We start from the raw sequence: 19,795 nt of genomic DNA, 5'->3' as shown, positions 1-19,795 counted from the left end.
TCAGGCCAAGCGAGGTCTTGTATGCGCATAACTGGTGGCCTTACACTGGCTCTTTGTGTGGAGATTAAGGGGACATGAGGAGGGATTGGGCGGGCTGTGTCTGGACAAAGGATGGGAGTGGGTTGTGCAGTGGAGGATGGGGGAGTTACTGTTAGAGTGGCTGGGGGTAGGGGACTCCCCTGACATGCTTTTAAGAGCTGCCGGTGAAACAGATACGCCAGGACAGAACACAGAGAGGTAACAGAGGGCGACTTACAGAACCCCCAGCTGTGACAGGATTTCAGCCGAGGGACTAGCTGCGATAGACCTTAAAACCCTAGTCTAGACTTGGCTTAACCCAACAGAAAAGGGGGAATTCAGTAAAGGACGACATCAAAATCTCACTGCCAGTGTGAAGTTCCTATCATTCCATTCTTGTTCAGGCAGGAAATGAAAACCATTGCGGGAAGACGTGAATGAAATCGCTGCCATTAACAGTGTGCTTGGCTGATCAGAGCGGGGCTCATAGGAAGTCTTGTCAACGATGAAGCCGCAAACAACTTCACATTACCGGCACTGTGACTAAAGCCTTCACTATGGAACACAAATTTCACAACAACTCCTTCAGGAGTACCAGCTTTCCATGTTGGGGTCAAAGCAAAGGATTAAGAGCTCACAGGGTTTGTGGTTTAAACACTCAGAGGCAAATATTGCCCCCTGCAACACAAGCAGTCCTCTCATATCTATTACAAATGGATGGCCAGAGCAGTGGAGGCATTATCTCTTGCTTCACCTCCTCTGGATAATGAAAGCCCATCATCCTCCTCTTCAAGCAGGATGCCAGGGGCTACTGAGAGCGGGCAGACTGAGAGAGTGCAGTTACCCAAGATACATAGAGCTGAAATGAGATCCATTGAGCACCCAGACAGGGAGCTGATTAAGACATGCTGACGCCACCAGACAGAGCGCACACACACACTCACACAGACATGCACTCTAAAACACACGTCGAACTACACTCACAAAATCAATGCAGTGAAAGGAAGGGGAGCTTCTTCAGAACCCTCATGGTCAAATTACTCATCTGGTCCAGAGGCATGAATCTCTTTTCCCCCTGAAAACATTCAGAGTTTTTTTCTCTTTTAAAGGGCAGCAGACTCAAACCATTTCATGCGACAAAAAAATAGAGTTCTTTCTGACAAGTGTAAGAGGTGCATTAGTTTTAAATAGATACACTACCATTCAAAAGTTTCCGGCCTAAGATTTTATAGTCTCCTCTCGTGCTCACCAATGCTGCGTTTAGTTGATCAATAAAATTCAGTAAAACAGTATTATTATTACAATTTAAAATAACTATTTTCTATTTTTATTTATTTTAAAATGTAATTTATTCTTCAGTGTCACATGATCCTTCAGAAATCACTCTAATATGCTGATTAGGTGCTCAATACACAGTTCTTATTGTTATGAATGTTGAAAACAGTTGTGCAGCTTAATATTTTTGATAAACTTAAATCAATTTATCCAGGATTCTTTGATGACTAGAAATTTCAAAAGAACAGTATTTATTTAAAATTTAAATCGTTTGTAATAGAAATGTCTTTTCACTCGAAAATGAAAATTGTTAAAAAGTTGCATTGCTTTTACAGTTTTTAATGGAACTGTTTGGAACTTGATGGTTGAGCTGCGTAACGATACTTCAACAATGTCTGATGGAAATATAATGCTATACGGGTTTGGAATGACATGAGGGTGAGTAAGCAATAACAGAATTATACCTTTAAGCTTATTACAATACAAAAGAAAATAAAGCTGCAAGATAATGATTTTAGTACTAAGGGAAAAAAGTCAATTAAATGTACTATTTCTAAACATGCACTATAATGTAGGTCAAACAAAGGTCTGTCTCTCAATGTAATCAGTACTGCCCGCCGGCCATTCAGGTCATTAGCAAGGTCATTAATGATGTGGAGACCAGCTTCAGTCGGCTGTGACCAAGGACTCAACCCCAGCAGCCGGCCTCCCCAGACACATACTCGCACGCACACACACACACTCCACATGAACCCACATATCTTTCTTTGCTACACTTTCCGTTCTCTGATCTTATATACAAGCACACACATGCAAAATATGGCTTAATGTGCTCCCTTTCATTTCCATAACAGCACTCTCAAAGCACCTGGAGCCCTCCTGCGATACAGGCTTCAAATGTCTGCTCCTTCCTGCCTTCACAACACAAGTTCAGAGACTCTGAGGTTCAGAATATCTATATTATAATTGTATGTGTTAATAAACATCTAAAAATAAAAAAATGTACTAGATTTAAAAATTCGCATTAATTCGCATAATTCTCACCCTCAGACCAACCAAGATGTAGATGAGTTTGTTTCTTCGTCATAACAGATTTGGAGAAATTTAGCATTACATCACCCTCACCAGAGGATCCTCTGCAGTGAATGGGTGCCGTCAAAATGAGAGTCCACACAGCTGATAAAACATCACAATAATCCACAAGTAATCCACGTGACTTCAGTCCATCAATTAATGCAGTGAAAAAGTCCATCCCCTGTTGTCCTGTCACATCAAAATCCACTGTATTTATTTAGAACTGTTCTGGACTGTTTCTGCTTCTAAATGCTTGATCTGTGCATATTTCTCTTCTGATTCAGACAAGACAAATTTTCATAGGAGAAAGACTTACAAACACACAGCTTTTCATTTCACAAGACATTAATTGATGGACTGGAGTCGTGTGGATTACTTTTGAATTATTGTGATGTTTTTATTAGCAGTTTGGACTCTCATTTTGACAGCACCCATTCAGTGCAGAGGATCCATTGGTGAGCAAGTGATGAAATGCTAAATTTCTCCAAATCTGTTCCGTTGAAGAAACTCATCAACATCCTGGATGACCTGAGGGTGAGTACACTTTGGGTGACCTATTCCTTTAACTCACTTTTTCCACTTTGCGGCTGTTGTTGAGAAGTGGAACAAATGAATGGTCATTTCTTGTAAGCAAGTGAGTCACTCATAAAATGTAAGTTTGAATGGGTTATTGTGCCATTCCTGAAGAGTTTTTCACCAAACGTAAATGTGGGAGAGCAGGGCCTTAATGCTTCAGTCTGGTCTGTGTGTGAAGGGAAAAGAAAAATGTGCGAGAGAATGAAAGATGATGAAAGCGACGCACCCTGCCTCACGGCTGTCTGCCTAGCTCACAGTGCCCATATCACATTGCTGTTGTTTTCTCACACAGGCCTGCGAGAAGCGTCACACAGACATCTAGAAGCTCGAAGACTCACGACAAGCCAGTTTATCAAAAACAAACAAAAAACTGCATGCTTACTGAGAAACTAGGCAGTCAAACTGCAAGTCCAGAGCCTTGAAACATCGAATCGCCTAAGACTGCTTGGTTTCAGCAGCACCTCGATGGAATAATTACCATAACATGGTTGGAGTCGCCAATCTGTTTCATTTCCACTAGTCTGCGTCCAACTACCGGCAGCTGTGCAAACCCATCACTGGCAGCCCAAAAACGCCTCTCGCGCTACAATCCGCTCACTGTAGAGTCTGACATTGAGCTGACCCAGTCAGACGTATTACAGGTGGGATCTGTCTGTTTAGCATTTCCTATCAAGTTCTATTAGAGCATTTGGCAGCATTTTGTGCAACACAACCGTTTGCGAACAGTGGGAGCGATGCTTCTCGGAAAAAGATGAGTCACCAATTAGAGATCACAGATTGCTGAACTTTCTCAAATTGTCGATGAAAATGGCCCCTGCTGTGTTACATTTCATTACACAGTCTTCAGTGATGTCTGGAGCACAGCGAGTTTAAATGGGGAAAATGTCATTTCAAATTTTACAGACCAAACAAAATCCACACTTATTAGTATTCTAGTTGATCACACTACAAAAACGTGGCCCAGTTTTCATACTGTATTTTGTTGACTTCTATATAATCTGAACAGCATCACACTGATTTGCACAGTTTTGTCCTTCCAGAAAATCTCACTAGTGTTTCCAAGCATAAACTGTTATTGTGCTGTGCCATGCGACCACAGACATGTTTATTTGTGCTGTGGATGTTACCACCATCAGTTTGGCCATACAAAAGAAAGGCAGACTCCCTTGACAGGCCACTGAATAGGGCTCATTGCCCACATTTCCATTACAAAGGACCAGACTCCAAATCTGACTTGAGTCTGAACTTGCTGAATGACCAGCTTCCCATCGTACTCTACAACAAATATGTACTTCCCAGGGGTTATAAAACACAACATTGGTTTTCTAGAACCAGTAAAATATGAGAATAAATTAAGAAATTTGCAATATTTTAGGCCTTATGGCTTGGCAATAGCAATGGGGTCAATGAGGACTTTTTTCGCCAGTCGAAATACACAATGCTGATTAATGTTAAGAAACACCACCAGACTGTTTTGTAAACAGGGTATACCACAGCAAACGATGTACTGTCAACAACATGTATGATATAATCTAACATGTAGCTACAAACAAGGCTGGTCATTTTTAAATGAATCACTGGAATTCATGTTGAGTTACATGTCACAACTAGTAATGGGAAGTTCGGTTGAATCGGCTCTTTCGAACATTTTTCTGAACTTAAAAGTTCTTTGTTATTAAATCTGTATAAAATGAAAAATCATAGAAACATGTCAGTCATCAACATTGGATGGAAGTAAAGCATCAAAGTAAAAATATATCCAAGGATTTAACAACACCTTATATAATTTCAGTTTTAAACATTTTTATTAACATTATTTTTATTACTTGAAGTAAAAAAAAATAAAAATCAGCAAGAAAATCGATTACAAAAACGATTCTGTGATTAATTTAGGTCATGACGAATCGCTTTGTTAGGAACATTTTTCTAAATCCAATACCTATCATTTTACGTCATGACGTATTTACGTCATCATGTGGTTCCTGACACTCTAGTATGGTATTACGTGCTGCACAAACATTCTGCTAGTTTTTCTTTTACGAATCGACCATATCCGAAAGAGACGGTTGGTGAGTTTGGAACTCAAAAAGCGGTCCTGTTCGCGAACAAATCCTTCAGACCGGTAGTGTGAATGTGAACCGGTTCAACCGATTAATCGAAAAGATTCGAATCAGAAGCGCGATTAATTTACGAATAGGGGGACATGGCTCGTCACAACGTGCAAACCGCCGGGGAAGGTTGGCGTTGCAAGTTTATTAATGTAAGTTTTGCAACATCTGACGTCAGTTATATGAAGTCATGTGAAATACTGGAGGTTTGAGCACACATGCCACACTTCACTGTAAGGTAAGCTTAAATGCATGCATTTTATTTGTAAGGGACAGCAGGCCTGTATGTAAAGAGGGAAAAGTGTATATATAGCCAAATACATTATTGTTATATATATATATATATATATAAATAAATAAAACAATAATGTATTTGGCTAATGTTTTATTAAAAAGGGACAACGAGCAACGCGGTTAAATCCTACCCTAATAGACGAACCTCAGAAATGATACATAAAAACATCAATTAGGTGCCGCGAATGAAGCGCAATTCAAAATACAACACTAGTTATATATGAATAAGAAATGAATTACGGTACAGATTTACAAACCCCAGACACAGCGCCATGATGAGCGCCAGGCTGCCCCGTCCAGCACAACACAGCACAGCCTGGCCACACTCTCTCTCCACACACCAGCAGCCTATCAAATAAATACACAGAGAGAGAGGTGACACACACACAAACACCCGACTCACCATCGCCGACCGCTATTAATCCACACAGGGCGAGCAGCGCTACAGCAGTTCGTCGTGGAAGCATGACTGCAAGATTCCCATCTCTTAGCATTAATGCATTCGTTGTGTGTGATATTGACAAGCGAGCGAGACTCCCAACACAACCACAAACCAACCAACCATACACACACCGCCTGCCAGGCTCGGCTAGACAATAGTGGGTTAAAGGGGTGTGACTAGTTTTAAAGGGGAGGGCTCCACGCTTGGGCTCCTTTGTTGTGGTGAAATGTCTCTTTACAAGGACTCATTTGTGAATTGGCCCGATGGTCCTGTCTGTAGTTGAGGTCTCATCAGGTTTGTTTTTATTTATTCTGTGTCATATGTTCCAGAAATGTATCTTGTGGCTTTAACATGGACGAATTAAGACAAGTAACACTGATTCTTGAAAACTGGGACAAAACTGTTTAGAAATCAGGGGGGGTCAATGCTGGTAGATGCCAATAAGGTTTTATGAATATAAATAATATTAGAATTAAAAAATGTAATATAATGTAAATAATTTTGAAGTCATTTCACTAACCGATTGATTGAGAATATAGTTTAAACTGATTTTGATTTATCTGATGTTGTTGATAAAACAGCCATAATTGTGAGTGATATCACATTTATTAAACACAGGAACTTTATTTTCTTAGTTGTTAAAATGTATTTAAAAATGTATTAAAAATATTTAAATTAAATATAAAAAGTGTTGCAATTGGAAATGGAATTAAAATGAATAAAATCATTTTTAAAAACTAGAATGTTATGTCTCATGTTTCAAGAATCAGTGACGAGTAAATCATAAATCATAAAATGTGCTGTACACACACATTCATTATTACAGAATAGTTTGTTTAATGAGAGAACATTTTTTATTTTTTAATGAGAACATTTTAAGGCCTGACGTGTATGAAAGCAGTGACACATTTGCAGCTTTTGGATCACGTCTTAGTAGTGATCCAGCAGGAGGTGTTCACTATTCTCCAGAGTCTCAGCATTAATAATTTGACTCCGGAGCCAAAGTTACCTTTTTGAGCTGGACCCACATTGTGCGATGTGTGTGATCCAAAGGAGCTTACAGAACCCCTGTGAGCAACACGAAAAGCATTCAGGACTCCCACAAAAACCACAGCATGGGTTAAGCTTAAGAGACCTCAGACCCTCATAACAAATCACTGATTACAAAAAAATAAGTTCTTGACTTCATCTAGTATGAAAAAGGAAACTGCGTCTTTAGCGAAACAAGTCAAACATATTCCTATAGGAGCGCTCTGGCTTCTGCCAGGACCTCAGGATGTTTACTTCCTCTAAGTAGCAGGGCAGAGGAGAACTTGTGATTTTAATTTTGAGGAATAAAGAGACATTTTATGCACTCAGTATTTGTCCTCTTAATGGCCGCATGACACGAGGAGACTCTCGGTTAGTGCATTAAGCTGTATGGGTACATAAAGAACGATGTACAAGACCTAATCTAATTACACTGAAATTCCTTTCAAGTCACTCTCAACGCAAAGGTCAAACACAAAGCGTTTAGAGTTGCGGCCTGCAGTCTTAAACCTCTATTGTTACCATTAACCTCTTTGCCTTTGCTAGACTGCATACTAATCTGGTCCCTGGCTGTCTATTGTCTATAAAGTAGGGTCATATCTTTCAATTACCAATCCACATATTTCAGCAGGGCGTTCATATCCGAGTTTTCCAAACAAAGGCATGTGGAATGGGTCCGCTCTGTGTAAAATGTCACAGCTGATAGAAGGACCTACCAGAGCAGGGCATTGATACTCTACTCAGCCACTGTGCGCCTGTTAAAAATAACCCTCTCTCTGTCTGACCGGACAGGCAGAGTTGGGGAATTATCTCCAGCAAAGCCCCCTCTCTGTGCTTCTCCACAGATGGATATAGCAAGGGCGCAGATATAGATAAACAGGCAGACAGAAATCAATGCCCATCCTCTCACTCCGCCATGCAGTCTGACAGCAAGACAAACGCGACACGCTGAAGGGAAACTTTGGCTCAGGAAAAAAAAACCGAGATAAACATCTTATAAATATCCATCAATCAGTGGAACATATGCTCTTTTGGCCTTCTCTGCGTGTCGGTGTGCGTAGGAAGGGATTTATACTGGAACGTTTCTATGAATAAGATACGTGAGATATCTACTTGCACCGGGTAAATATAGGTCTGTCTGAAACATGATAGTGAAGGATGCATTCAGTATTGTATCCGTGAAATGTTGTTCAACAACACCGAGGTGTGTCTTGGTAGTTCCCGAGGGGTATCGGGTCTTTTAGTGTCTCTCATGCCGAACAACAATTCTATAACAATTGCAAGATTGCGTGGCTTGTAAGACAGGATACACATTGTCTATGGTTTATAAGAAATGGATTGAGGCAAAAGGAAATAGATCCCTTATATCTCCTTAAGGACTTCTGAAGTGATGCTGTATTAATTAACCAGATCAGGCTGTGGCACAGTTTGCTGTGTTGAGAGAAAAGGCTACAAGAACCCAATGTAACACTTTGGGGGAGAAAAGAGCAATTAATGATGCCCTCTAGTGGACAAAACTACATGTTAATATTCAGTGACACATTTAAGTGAATTTAGCTTCTTGTAATTATTTGTTTATTTATACACATTATCATGTATATATTTATACACTTTATCATTATTTTATTGTTTCCCCCACGAAAATTAGTTTGAGATCTAATAATTTTTTTGTTGAAGACCCTTTTGTTGCAGAGAAAATTTCAAAGTCAGCTTCAGTATCCTGAAATTTATTAATATTTAAATACTATTATTTGGAGTGAAAATAACAATAGACATTTTGTGCAAAAGAACTTGTATACACAGTTTTGATGATTATTTTTTGAAAAAGCAATTATATTGTACATTATAAAAAAATATATAGTACAGCTAGAGTAATGTGGCTGTAATTTTGATCGTTTAAAAAATATTTAACAATTTATAAAAGTGCACTATACTAATATGTCCTCTGTTTTAATAATTACTTGGTGCAAGTTGTAATGCAGTTCTTGTTCTTAAAAAGATGGTCCAGTCTTTCATGGAACCAAAAAAAAAAACAGCTACAACAAAATAAGTGCAACAAACAGTCTAAAGCATGTGCCTACCTTTCTAGGTTACAGTCATGTTTAGGAAGTTCAGAATTTCAGGAAACACCGCAGTTAGGAAGTCCAGAATGACCCACATCCTGCCTGAAAAAAACTTCTCACTCTCACTATACTGAAAAGAATTTTGTGGGTTCATCCACCTTGTTTTAATTTCAGTAACAAATGAGTCACCGTGTTGAAATAAGCAGGTCCTAGAAAAGCATTCGTGTGGATATATTTGAGGAGAAACATTTAACAGTGCAGTTATGGCCTCGACTTCCCACAGTGAACTAATGTCTTGATAAGATAAGCCATGTTCAGAGGAGCCTTAAGACAAGAAGCCTGAAAGGCACATTAAAAGAGTCTAAAAGTACTCAGATGGATGAATATGTCATGTGGGTCCATTAGAATTCAACTTCCTCGGCTATGCGTGCGTTTATTCTAGAGGTCCAGTTTGAGCTTGTCGATGTCGTAGTCATGGTCTTGGTCCAGTTTGGAGAGGGTCTTTCGCACACGCAGAGCAGTGAGTCGAGCTGAAGGGCTTTGGAACCAGCACTCTTTCATAATCTTCGCAACTGCAGACAGAATCTTGACAGAAAAAAAAACAGAAAAAGTAGATAATCATTATTTTGTCATTTCTGATGGTCACATGTTTGTCTTGAATATAAGTGTCTGGAGTGCATTTCACATCAATCTACCTTGATCATCAATCTTTGTCTATTGTCAAAATAGACAGAGGTGACCCAGATTTCAACTTCAATTCCAAATCAACCAACTTCTCACACAAAACAACAGGATTCTGTGAGAACTGTGTTGATGTGTCATGCTAGCTTTGAAATACGCGTCATATCGGATGTGTATTTCAAAACTGTTAGTTGTTCGCGTTTTTTGGATTTTGAGTAGATACACTGTAGGAAGTGGCAGTCATAAAACAATCTAATATGACAAACAGTTTCAACAAGAGATATGGACTCAAAGGAAGAATTATTTTCAAGTGCAAATCGCAACAAATTTAGCGACTAGCATGCAAGTCTGCTACTCTTCACATGGCTGCTGAATAGCTGCTTTTCTCTGTCTTGATTATGGCATTAAGCAGGATAAATGTAAATTTCCATCCATTTTCTATGTTGCATATGCAATAAATATGCTCTCTACAGCAAGCCTAAAATTAACGCCCACAAGATAATTTTCAGTGACATCAAAGACTGATAGAATATTTTGTCCCACACACATTTAATGCTTTCCTAACAAATTGCTCCAGATTGCAGCTGTCAAAGCAAAGCCTTGTGTAGAGTCTGACTGGAGTCCAAGTCTTCCGAGTCACTGAGTCTGTATCTCTGGCATGTTTGACTATCTTACCGGATGAGAGTGTAGTCGATTGTGGAGACTGGGCCTGTGTTGGTCCACACACACCACTTTCTTCATCTCCTCGAAACTGGGGTCAGAGGGCACCACGTCAAAGAACGGCGGTCTGTACTCCTCCACAATGCCTGAGAAAACCACAGAATTAAGGGATTTATGGGTTTTTGTCAACGTTTGCTGACTACATTGCATTAGAATTTTTTACTGACAAAAATGCAGATGTGTGCCGAGACTGAAAGTCTCTTCTGACCATATCTATAAAACAGTGGTTTGGGAGTGTTAAGGTTGGCAGTACTAATACTTCTGTGGGAGGATGACTGGAAATTATCCACGGAGTCTATGAGCAGCATATGGCAGCTGACATTATGGGGTAAAAAGCTACAGTGAGACCATTAAAAAAGCTATTATTTTGCTTTTTTTTTTTTTTTACTTAAAACAGAAGTTCATATAAAGAAATATAAAGAAGTGTTTTAAAATGCAAATTGGAAGCTTACATATTTACACACTACACTTTAAAAAGTTTGGAGCCTGTAAGATTTTTTTTTTTAATTATAGAAGTTAATTCTTTCATTCTGGAAGGAGGCATTAAATTGATCAAAAGTGACAGAAATGTATAATGTTACAAAAGCTTTCTATTTCAAATAAATGCTGTTATTTTGAACTTTATATTCATCAAAGAATCCTGAAAAAAATGCATTACAGTGTCCACAAAAATATTAATAATATTAATGCTGCTAAAAATTCAGTTTTGCCGTCACAAGAATAAATTACACTTTAAAATGTATTCAAATAAAAACAGTTATTTTAAATTGTATTGCCAGTTAAATAAATGCAACATTTGTGAACAAAATACTTCTTTCAAAAACAAAAAAATCTTACTGATATATCCTGTACTACAAGAAAGATGCATTTGACTAATGTTTCACAGTTAGTACATAGTACATAAAAATTATATATAAAGGATTGATTAAATGCTTCTTAAAAAGTGAGTGTGTGTGTGTGTGTGTGTGAGAGAGAGCGAGAAAAGAGAGAGAACAAGCGCATCTGGACTACATGAGCAGGAGTGCTGACACCAGATAAGATTGTTTATAATTATTGGGCCGCTAATCGTGGGTGGATAGAGGAGACAGACGTACCCATGGAGAAACTGAGGGAGGGATGGAGGGGAAGTAAGACGAAGAAACTTGTGAGAAAAAAATAAATAGAGAAGTCTATCACATCTATGGGAATGGTGAAAATCGTTGCTTAGCAACAGAAGGCAGAAAGTTAGTTAGAACATTGAGATCCTGCAGTCAGAGAATTTTTCAATGAAAGTTGCAATGTGCAATGAAACGTTACCCAATTATTATTTGATAAGTCTCGGCATATTAAAGTTTTTGGTATCAGTACTGTATGTAACATTTTGAAGCATAATTAAAATTAATTCCAAGTCACAAGAGCACAGAATAGCAGTGGTGCCACCAAATAAATTTAAAGAATTACCCCATCTTACCATTTACAATAGTTCGACGAGTTATCTCCCACAAGACGAGACCTAGGGCCCAGATGTCAGTTTGTTTATAAGACTCAAAAACGTCAACACGAATACTCTCGTCCAAAACCTCCGGTGCCATATAACGCTTGGTTCCCACCCTCAGGTTGTTGCCCACATCCAGATAATCATTAGATTGAGAGTGAATGACAGCCAGGCCTGAGAGAGCACACAGAAGACATTATGTTTAAAAAGAAAAACAAAAAAAGTATTTGCTATCAACTGGAATTTCACACTTAATAAAGTATATGATTTGCCAAAGTAAAATGGGAATTTTTTTTACTAAATTGATTTGGCAATAGACTCTTCCATTATGCTAAAGTGTTCTGGGTGGTTGCCAGGGTGTTGCTATAGTTGCTAAGTGTTTTTAGCATGTTTTTATGCAAATTGCAATACCAAAGTGCTCTTATTGTTGCCAGGGTGTTGCTATGTGTTTCCTTGTGTGTTCTGAGTGTTTTGGCATGTGTTTATGTGGTTGAAAATGTGCTCTTGTGGTTGTTAGTTGGTTGCCAGGATGTTGCTGAGGTGTTCTGTTTTTATCATGCTTTTATGTGGTTGCAAAGGTGCTTTAGGCATTGCTAGGTGGTTGCTACACATAGACTGTAAAAAAACATGGACGTAGTGCCCATGACGTCACCCGTAGGTTTCTTAAGAGCATTTTTGAAGCTTAAAGTGGGCGGTGCCGGCCGTCGCCATCTTGGCAGCGCGTCACCGTGCGTCACTCTCGGATAATCGAAAATGGGCAAAGAGGTGGGACGTGGGTGGAGCTGGTTGCTGAAACCACACCCACCTAGCTCGATGGTGGTGACAGCAGCGGAATCCATTTGTCACTCAAGTGGCCATGCCCTTAATTATGCAGAACTTTAAGGCTTAACATAATTTAAATGGATGAGTTATAAAAAAAATCACCCCCCTCACAGTTGTCATGAAGGGCAAAATTAGCTATATAGACCAAAACCACTTTTTGTACCAGGCTGTAAACATTTTTTTCTGCTGTAAAGTTGGGCATTTTAACATGGGGGGTCTATGGGATTGACTTCCTTTTGGAGCCAGTCTCTAGCGGCCAGTTGATGAATTGCAGTTTAAGTCACTTCCGTGTTGGTTTCAAGAGAGAGACCGGAAGGTTGCCGCTTGTTGCTACAGTATTTTAGGTGGTTGCCAGGGTGTTGCTATGTGGTTGTGTAAACGTTTCTGAGTGTTTTTATTTGGTAGCAAAGGTGCTCTGGTATTTTAGCATGTGCTTATGCAGTTGAAAGGTGCTCTTGTGGTTGTAAGGTTGTTGCCAGGGTGTTTTCATCTGATTGCAAAGGTGCTCTGGTGGTTGTTAGGTTGTTGGTACAGTGTTTTGGGTGGTTTCCAAGGTGTTGCTAATATGCAGTTGCTTAAGTGTTCTGATTCTTTTAATGTTTTAATTTGGTATCAAAGGTGCTTTGGTTGTTGTTAGGTGGTTGCTAGTAAGGCTGGGTTTTGACACAAATTTCACAATACAGTATATCCTGTATATCACGTACAGTACATGCAAATTTTCTCAAGGAAAAAAAATACACAAGAGTCAGTTGGTACTACATTACTATAATATTGAAGGTTAAAATTAACGGATTTATATACAAATGCTTAAATTACACTCAATGAAGATTTAATAATAATAAAGTTCCAATTACAAAATGATATTTCTAGTCTAATTCATTTTTGAAATATAAACATGGTGGCTGTCATAAAAACTGATGGATTTAATCAAACACAAATTAAACATTGAAGAACATTAAAAATTATAATGAATATGTTATATGGTGCATATATTTAGCAAAATGCCACTCTCTAGAGTTCATTTTTCTAGATGGCTAAAATTTAGGGTCACCGAATATGTTTGTTTCTGAGGTAAATTACGTGACATTGTTTACAAGCTTTTATACTGACGAATTTGCGTGGTTGAACCACTGATTTAGCAATTACATGAGACAGGATACGGATTTCAGTAAGTTGTACTCTTTCTTTTAACAAACCTTCTGAAGTTTATTCATGTTTATTTTGTGCTGAAACTGGTATTACTGTTATCTGCGCTGCCACTTCTCTTGAACTGAGGTGCTACAGCGATCTGTCACTCACTCCACATTAGACAGCGCCAAAATGGCATTTATTGTTTGAATACTGTAATAAAATGGACAGAATTTGAAATCTGAGAATTTGTTTTATATCAAAAGTAACAAAGCACAAAGCTTATTGCGATTTATTGGATGGGAGTTGCGTTTACTGCGCTACTGTTCCGTTCATTAAATGAAAACAGGCTAGACTAATCGACAATCTATTTTTATCAATATTGTTTTGCAAATATGGGAATCGATTAAAATTGACAAATCAATATTTTTTACTCAGCCCTAGTTACTACAGTGTTTAAATTGGTTCTGACTGTTTTTATCATGTTTTATGCTGTGTGGTTACTTAAGTGTTCTGAGTGTTTTAGCATATTTTTATTTGACAGCGAAGGCGCTCTTGTGGTTGTTATGTGGTTGCTACAGTGTTATGGGTGGTTTCCAGGGTGTGCGGTAGCTTAAGTATTCTGAATATTTTTTGCATATTTAGCATAAGGTCTTCCGGTGGTTGCTATTGTATCTTGCTAGATGATTACTAATGTGTCCCACCCCAGGACCTTAAAGCCTCAATGATGCTCTGGTAATCAAAACACATCACCCCTCATCAAACAGGACAATGTGAGAAGTCATTCATTTCTGTATCAATAATGGTTTGGAATGTGTTATGTGCTAAAGACTCTTCTGTTTTTTTCCTAATTTCTCACCCAGGTCTGCGATGCAGCACTGCCCATTTCTCTTCACCAGAATGTTGCGGCTCTTCAGGTCTCGATGTGCAATGGCCGGTTTGCCCTGCGTACTGTGGATCTCGGTGTGGAGGTGCACAAGGCCACTGGCGATAGACAGGCACATGCGCAGGCAGCCCTCGGGGTCCAGCGTGCTGTACTTCAGGAAGTCATAAAGGGAGCCCAACTCATGGAAGTGTGTGACCAGCCACAGCTGAGTGCTGGAGTTTTTAGACGTCATGTCTGATGCTATGAAGCCTGATAGCCGGACAGAGAACGTGTAAGAGAGAAATATTACATTTTGAATCAAACGTTGTGTAATGCTTGGGTAAGTCAGAACCAACGATCTGTCACTCCACATTAAACAGCACCAAAATGGCATTTATTGTTTGAATACTGTAATAAAATGGACAGAATTTGAAATCTGAGAATTTGTTTTATATCAAAAGTAACAAAGCACAAAGCTTATTGCGATTTATTGGATGGGAGTTGCGTTTACTGCGCTACTGTTCCGTTCATTAAATGAAAACAGGCTAGACTAATCGACAATCTATTTTTATCAATATTGTTTTGCAAATATGGGAATCGATTAAAATTGACAAATCAATATTTTTTACTCAGCCCTAGTTACTACAGTGTTTAAATTGGTTCTGACTGTTTTTATCATGTTTTATGCTGTGTGGTTACTTAAGTGTTCTGAGTGTTTTAGCATATTTTTATTTGACAGCGAAGGCGCTCTTGTGGTTGTTATGTGGTTGCTACAGTGTTATGGGTGGTTTCCAGGGTGTGCGGTAGCTTAAGTATTCTGAATATTTTTTGCATATTTAGCATAAGGTCTTCCGGTGGTTGCTATTGTATCTTGCTAGATGATTACTAATGTGTCCCACCCCAGGACCTTAAAGCCTCAATGATGCTCTGGTAATCAAAACACATCACCCCTCATCAAACAGGACAATGTGAGAAGTCATTCATTTCTGTATCAATAATGGTTTGGAATGTGTTATGTGCTAAAGACTCTTCTGTTTTTTTCCTAATTTCTCACCCAGGTCTGCGATGCAGCACTGCCCATTTCTCTTCACCAGAATGTTGCGGCTCTTCAGGTCTCGATGTGCAATGGCCGGTTTGCCCTGCGTACTGTGGATCTCGGTGTGGAGGTGCACAAGGCCACTGGCGATAGACAGGCACATGCGCAGGCAGCCCTCGGGGTCCAGCGTGCTGTACTTCAGGAAGTCATAAAGGGAGCCCAACTCATGGAAGTGTGTGACCAGCCACAGCTGAGTGCTGGAGTTTTTAGACGTCATGTCTGATGCTATGAAGCCTGATAGCCGGACAGAGAACGTGTAAGAGAGAAATATTACATTTTGAATCAAACGTTGTGTAATGCTTGGGTAAGTCAGAACATATTGTGGCTGCAGCAGAACGATCCCTTCCCACACAAACAATGAAAAATGCAGTGTGGGTGGAACTTACCCAAAATGTTTTCATGCCTTAGTTGGACTGTGTTGTAGATTTCAGTCTCTCTAAACCAGGACTGTTCATCACGAGAGGAGAAAATCTTGACAGCCACACTCTCTCCCATCCAGGTGCCTCTCCATACCTCTCCATAATGCCCTTTACCTGTCAGAAACGTTCAGAGGGGAACATTAATCATGAAATTAGATGCATATTATAGTGGTGTATAGTGATTATCAGTGCACTGTTGCATTATTATTATTTTTATATTTCAAAATATAATTTAATAATAATAAAGTTTTTAATACATTTTTTATAGATAATAATAACAATAATAATAATAATAATAATAATATTGTTACAATAAATTTTAATAGTTATTTTTATTAAATTATTATTATTAATAATAACAGCAACAATATTACTACTACTACCAATAATAATAATAATAATATGATTTAAATGAGTGTAATCTTTCAATTTAATCTGTAAGTGTAAAAAAGTATTTATTAAATTATGGTAGCATTTAAAATATTAAAGTATTTAAATGTAAGGTACATTTAAATCAGTATGCCACCACCCTCTCATTCACATTCAATATTGTACAGCATGTATTTAAAAAAAAAAAAGTATGCACCATGACACATCTCAAACTCCTAGACTTCATAGCGTCACCCTGCAGTTGTTTCAACCTCTGCCAATGCAGCATTGTGTAATGAATGAGATATGAATGTTCTCTCACCAACACACTCAACCAGAGAGATCTGCCGCGCCATGGTCCTCTGCACCAGATAAGGCAGGCCGGTCCCACTGCCTGACGTACAAAACTCATCAAATATATCCTAAAAAGGAGAATTACACACACTTAGATTACCAACCAGCTGAAAAATCACACACAATTTGAATCACAACTTAGAGGAACATTTTGCTCAGAGGCTGCTCTGGAGACTGAATCTCAGTTCTAACTAACAAACTAAAACTAACTAAAAAACTCAGATGTTTCTCCTCTTTTGAGTACAAACATTGGTATCTTAAACACAGTTTATGACATTGTGAGACACATTTGAGATTACAAGGGTATCTTCTCCATAGATAACATTTTCTCTCCATTGAATCTCATTGTTGTCTTTGAGAAACAACAGAGATTTTTCTCTAATTTAAATAAGAGTGCAAAAATCAGATAATAATCATTAAGATTAGCTCATTACAAATAATGAAGTGAAGATACTGAGATCAGTGAAAAAGCTGTGAATGCCACCCAGCAGTAGTGTTTTACCCCATATGTTGGGTCCCCTCCACTGGGGACTTTGAGCATGGAAGTGTCGTGTTCCACCAGCTGGTGGTGCTGTCGCCTCGTACGCAGCCACAACACGAGCCCACAGGCTGCCATCAACAACACCAGCAGCACCAACAACGGCACTCCCACCAGAAGAATCACTCTGATGGGCTTTTCCACTGGAAACAGACACAGACAGTAACATCACTGTACCAGACCAGCTGAAAAAACAGTGCTGCATAGCCACATTTTATGTTCTTTTAAAAGATTCAACTTTGGCATGAAAATGTTGTTGTGTTCAGCATTCCTACTGTTATATAGTGGCCTCAAAATGAATTCGGACATTTCTGGAGACTTAATCACTTAAAAAGTATGAATATCACTGGATTAGATGTAAAGTACAAAAAGTATTCTCGTAGCTTCGTAAAATTATGGTTGAACCACTGATGTCGCATGAATTATTTTAACGATCTCCTTGCTACGTTTCTGAGCCTTGATCGTGTAAGGATTCTTGCCGTCTATGGGAGGGTCAGAGAGCTCTCGGAATGCATAAAAATGTTAATTTGTGTTCCAAAGATGAACGAAGGTCTTACAGGTTTGGAACGACACGAGGGTGAGTAATTAATGACAGAATTTTCATTTTTGGGTGAACTATCCCTTTAAACATAAGTTTAATTAAACCATGGCCAAACACCAATATAACAGTAGGAGTCAGCAGAGAGCAAACTTCTATAATGTCAGGCCAACCAAGGCAAAAGAGTCTTTAATTTGACTAATTAATCGCTGTATTAACTGTAAAATGAGTAACTGTTTTCTGAGCTAAAAAAAAATGACTTGCCTGTTTTTTCAGGCACAATGAGGTTTGCATTGCAGAGGTGTGTGAAGCAGCACTTGGCATACAATCCGGGTACATCAGGCACATGGCACTGCTCGTTGGTGGGAAAACAACCCCTGACTACCCGCTCATGGACCGAACTGTAGAAGCAAATAGGGCCCCAGCAGGTGTTGTTTACACAGGCATATGTGTTCTCACAGCTGCACTGTAAAACACCCTCCTCGCCTTCATCTATGGACAAGAAAGGGATAATGTAAGTAACAATTTTATGTGTGAATAACATTACAGTATTTCAGTTGATTATATATACAGTATATGACAACATACTCACCATTTTCTGGGGGAGAGTCTGTCAAAACATGATCTGAAAAAAGAAACGTGTTTGTTTGCAACCGTGTCTAACAAGATGTCGAAGCAGGGCAGGAAGATACATACTTCTTCTGGCTTATTGTCTACTCAGGAAACAAATATCTACATCACCCGGCTGGTTTTCATGCAACACTCAGAAATATGCATACATAAAATTTTGTGTGACTGTCTGCAATTAAATAACCTCACCTGCGAGAGTTGCGTAACTCCTTGAATACACCAAAACAAACAGTACAGCGAGCATCTCAGAAGCCTTCGTGTCTAAGAAAGAGGGAATAGAGGGTAAGAGTGAGCACTTCGACACAAAAAAACACTTCCAGCTCCTTCCATTTATTCTTATGTATATATCCCATGCTCCCTTGCACCATCCTTCGATGATCTGGCATTTACAAGGCATCGCTCCATGCTGGAATCATATAATGGCGTAATCATACAGTGACATGTAGTGTTGGAATCTCTTTACAAGCCCTAATGGAAAAAAGCACAATATCCCGTCTGCACCAAAGGAAGTCACGAGTTAAAGGACGACAGATGGAGAGGGTCCAGTCAGTCTGTCTGCATTGCAATTATAGTCAGAATGGGTGGGAGAGGGCTTTAGTGGAGGCCTCGCTCTCCTCGGTGCCGCTGGTCCTCGCAGACACTCTGGCTGCTGCACACACAGAGTAAATATTGATGGCTATACTTCCTGCCATTCAGAGGCCGCACCCGGCTAGCCATCCAGATACTCCAGATTGCTTGTTCCTCTAGGTCTGGAAGTCGACTGGTCACGCAAGCAAAATGGCTGAGTGAAAACATATTATATGAAGAAGATGGAAAACCTGCATGCTGAAGTGTTGGCCTTCAAGGCCAAGGACACTTTCAACAAGCAATTGGTGAAAACTACACTGTTTTGTTGTATATAGATTATTTATAAAATTATTTCACTAAAATTTTCTAAATATTACATGAAACATTTAATATATGAAATATAAATATTTTAATACTAATATATATTTGGATTTTTTTGTTTTTAGACTTGTATGAAGTACATTTTCTTTTCTTGACATGAATGTCTTTTATCTAATCTATCTAAAATATTTCAATAATAGTTGTTTAAAATTTTGAAATTATATAAAATGTTTTTAATATAATACATTTTGTTTTTTGTTTATATATAATTCTATATATTTTTATTGTATTAAACTAATAATTAATACTAAAATTTACATATAAATATTTTTACTGTTAATATTTAGTTTTTGGTCATATATATATATGTATGTATGTATATATATATGTATGT

At 38.6% G+C, this 19,795-nt stretch overlaps 2 protein-coding genes across 3 annotated transcripts in view; both read right to left on the bottom strand.

The window, feature by feature from the left end:
- LOC107681940 (activin receptor type-1B-like) overlaps positions 1–5,927 on the bottom strand; it is a 23,446-nt gene extending 17,519 nt beyond the window's left edge. Inside the window, exon 1 of the mRNA XM_016478314.1 lies at positions 5,749–5,927. Within this exon, the coding sequence (XP_016333800.1) occupies positions 5,749–5,839 (91 nt within the window). The 5' untranslated portion in view covers positions 5,840–5,927. The remainder of the gene's footprint in view (positions 1–5,748) is intronic.
- Positions 5,928–8,670: 2,743 nt separating this feature from the next.
- The window catches only part of LOC107681938 (activin receptor type-1-like), a 13,991-nt gene continuing 2,866 nt past the window's right edge, over positions 8,671–19,795 (bottom strand). The window contains exons 2-11 of one of the 2 annotated variants that reach the window (XM_016478311.1): positions 18,703–18,774; positions 18,476–18,508; positions 18,148–18,375; positions 17,310–17,488; positions 16,776–16,875; positions 16,052–16,198; positions 15,624–15,899; positions 11,731–11,928; positions 10,236–10,366; positions 8,671–9,464 (exon numbers count right to left, since the gene is read on the bottom strand). In XM_016478311.1, coding sequence (XP_016333797.1) covers positions 9,318–9,464; positions 10,236–10,366; positions 11,731–11,928; positions 15,624–15,899; positions 16,052–16,198; positions 16,776–16,875; positions 17,310–17,488; positions 18,148–18,375; positions 18,476–18,508; positions 18,703–18,757 — 1,494 coding nt within the window. In that variant the 5' untranslated portion in view covers positions 18,758–18,774 and the 3' untranslated portion in view covers positions 8,671–9,317. Of the gene's footprint in view, positions 9,465–10,235; positions 10,367–11,730; positions 11,929–15,623; positions 15,900–16,051; positions 16,199–16,775; positions 16,876–17,309; positions 17,489–18,147; positions 18,376–18,475; positions 18,509–18,702; positions 19,340–19,795 lie in introns of those variants that run through there. The other variant, XM_016478310.1, reaches the window with a different exon arrangement.

Source organism: Sinocyclocheilus anshuiensis, unplaced genomic scaffold (assembly GCF_001515605.1).
Source record: "Sinocyclocheilus anshuiensis isolate Anshui unplaced genomic scaffold, SAMN03320099.WGS_v1.1 scaffold2090, whole genome shotgun sequence".
Classification (NCBI taxonomy): domain Eukaryota; kingdom Metazoa; phylum Chordata; class Actinopteri; order Cypriniformes; family Cyprinidae; genus Sinocyclocheilus; species Sinocyclocheilus anshuiensis.
The sequence above is the reverse complement of the archived record's forward strand: the minus strand, read 5'-3'. Positions and strand labels throughout refer to the sequence as shown.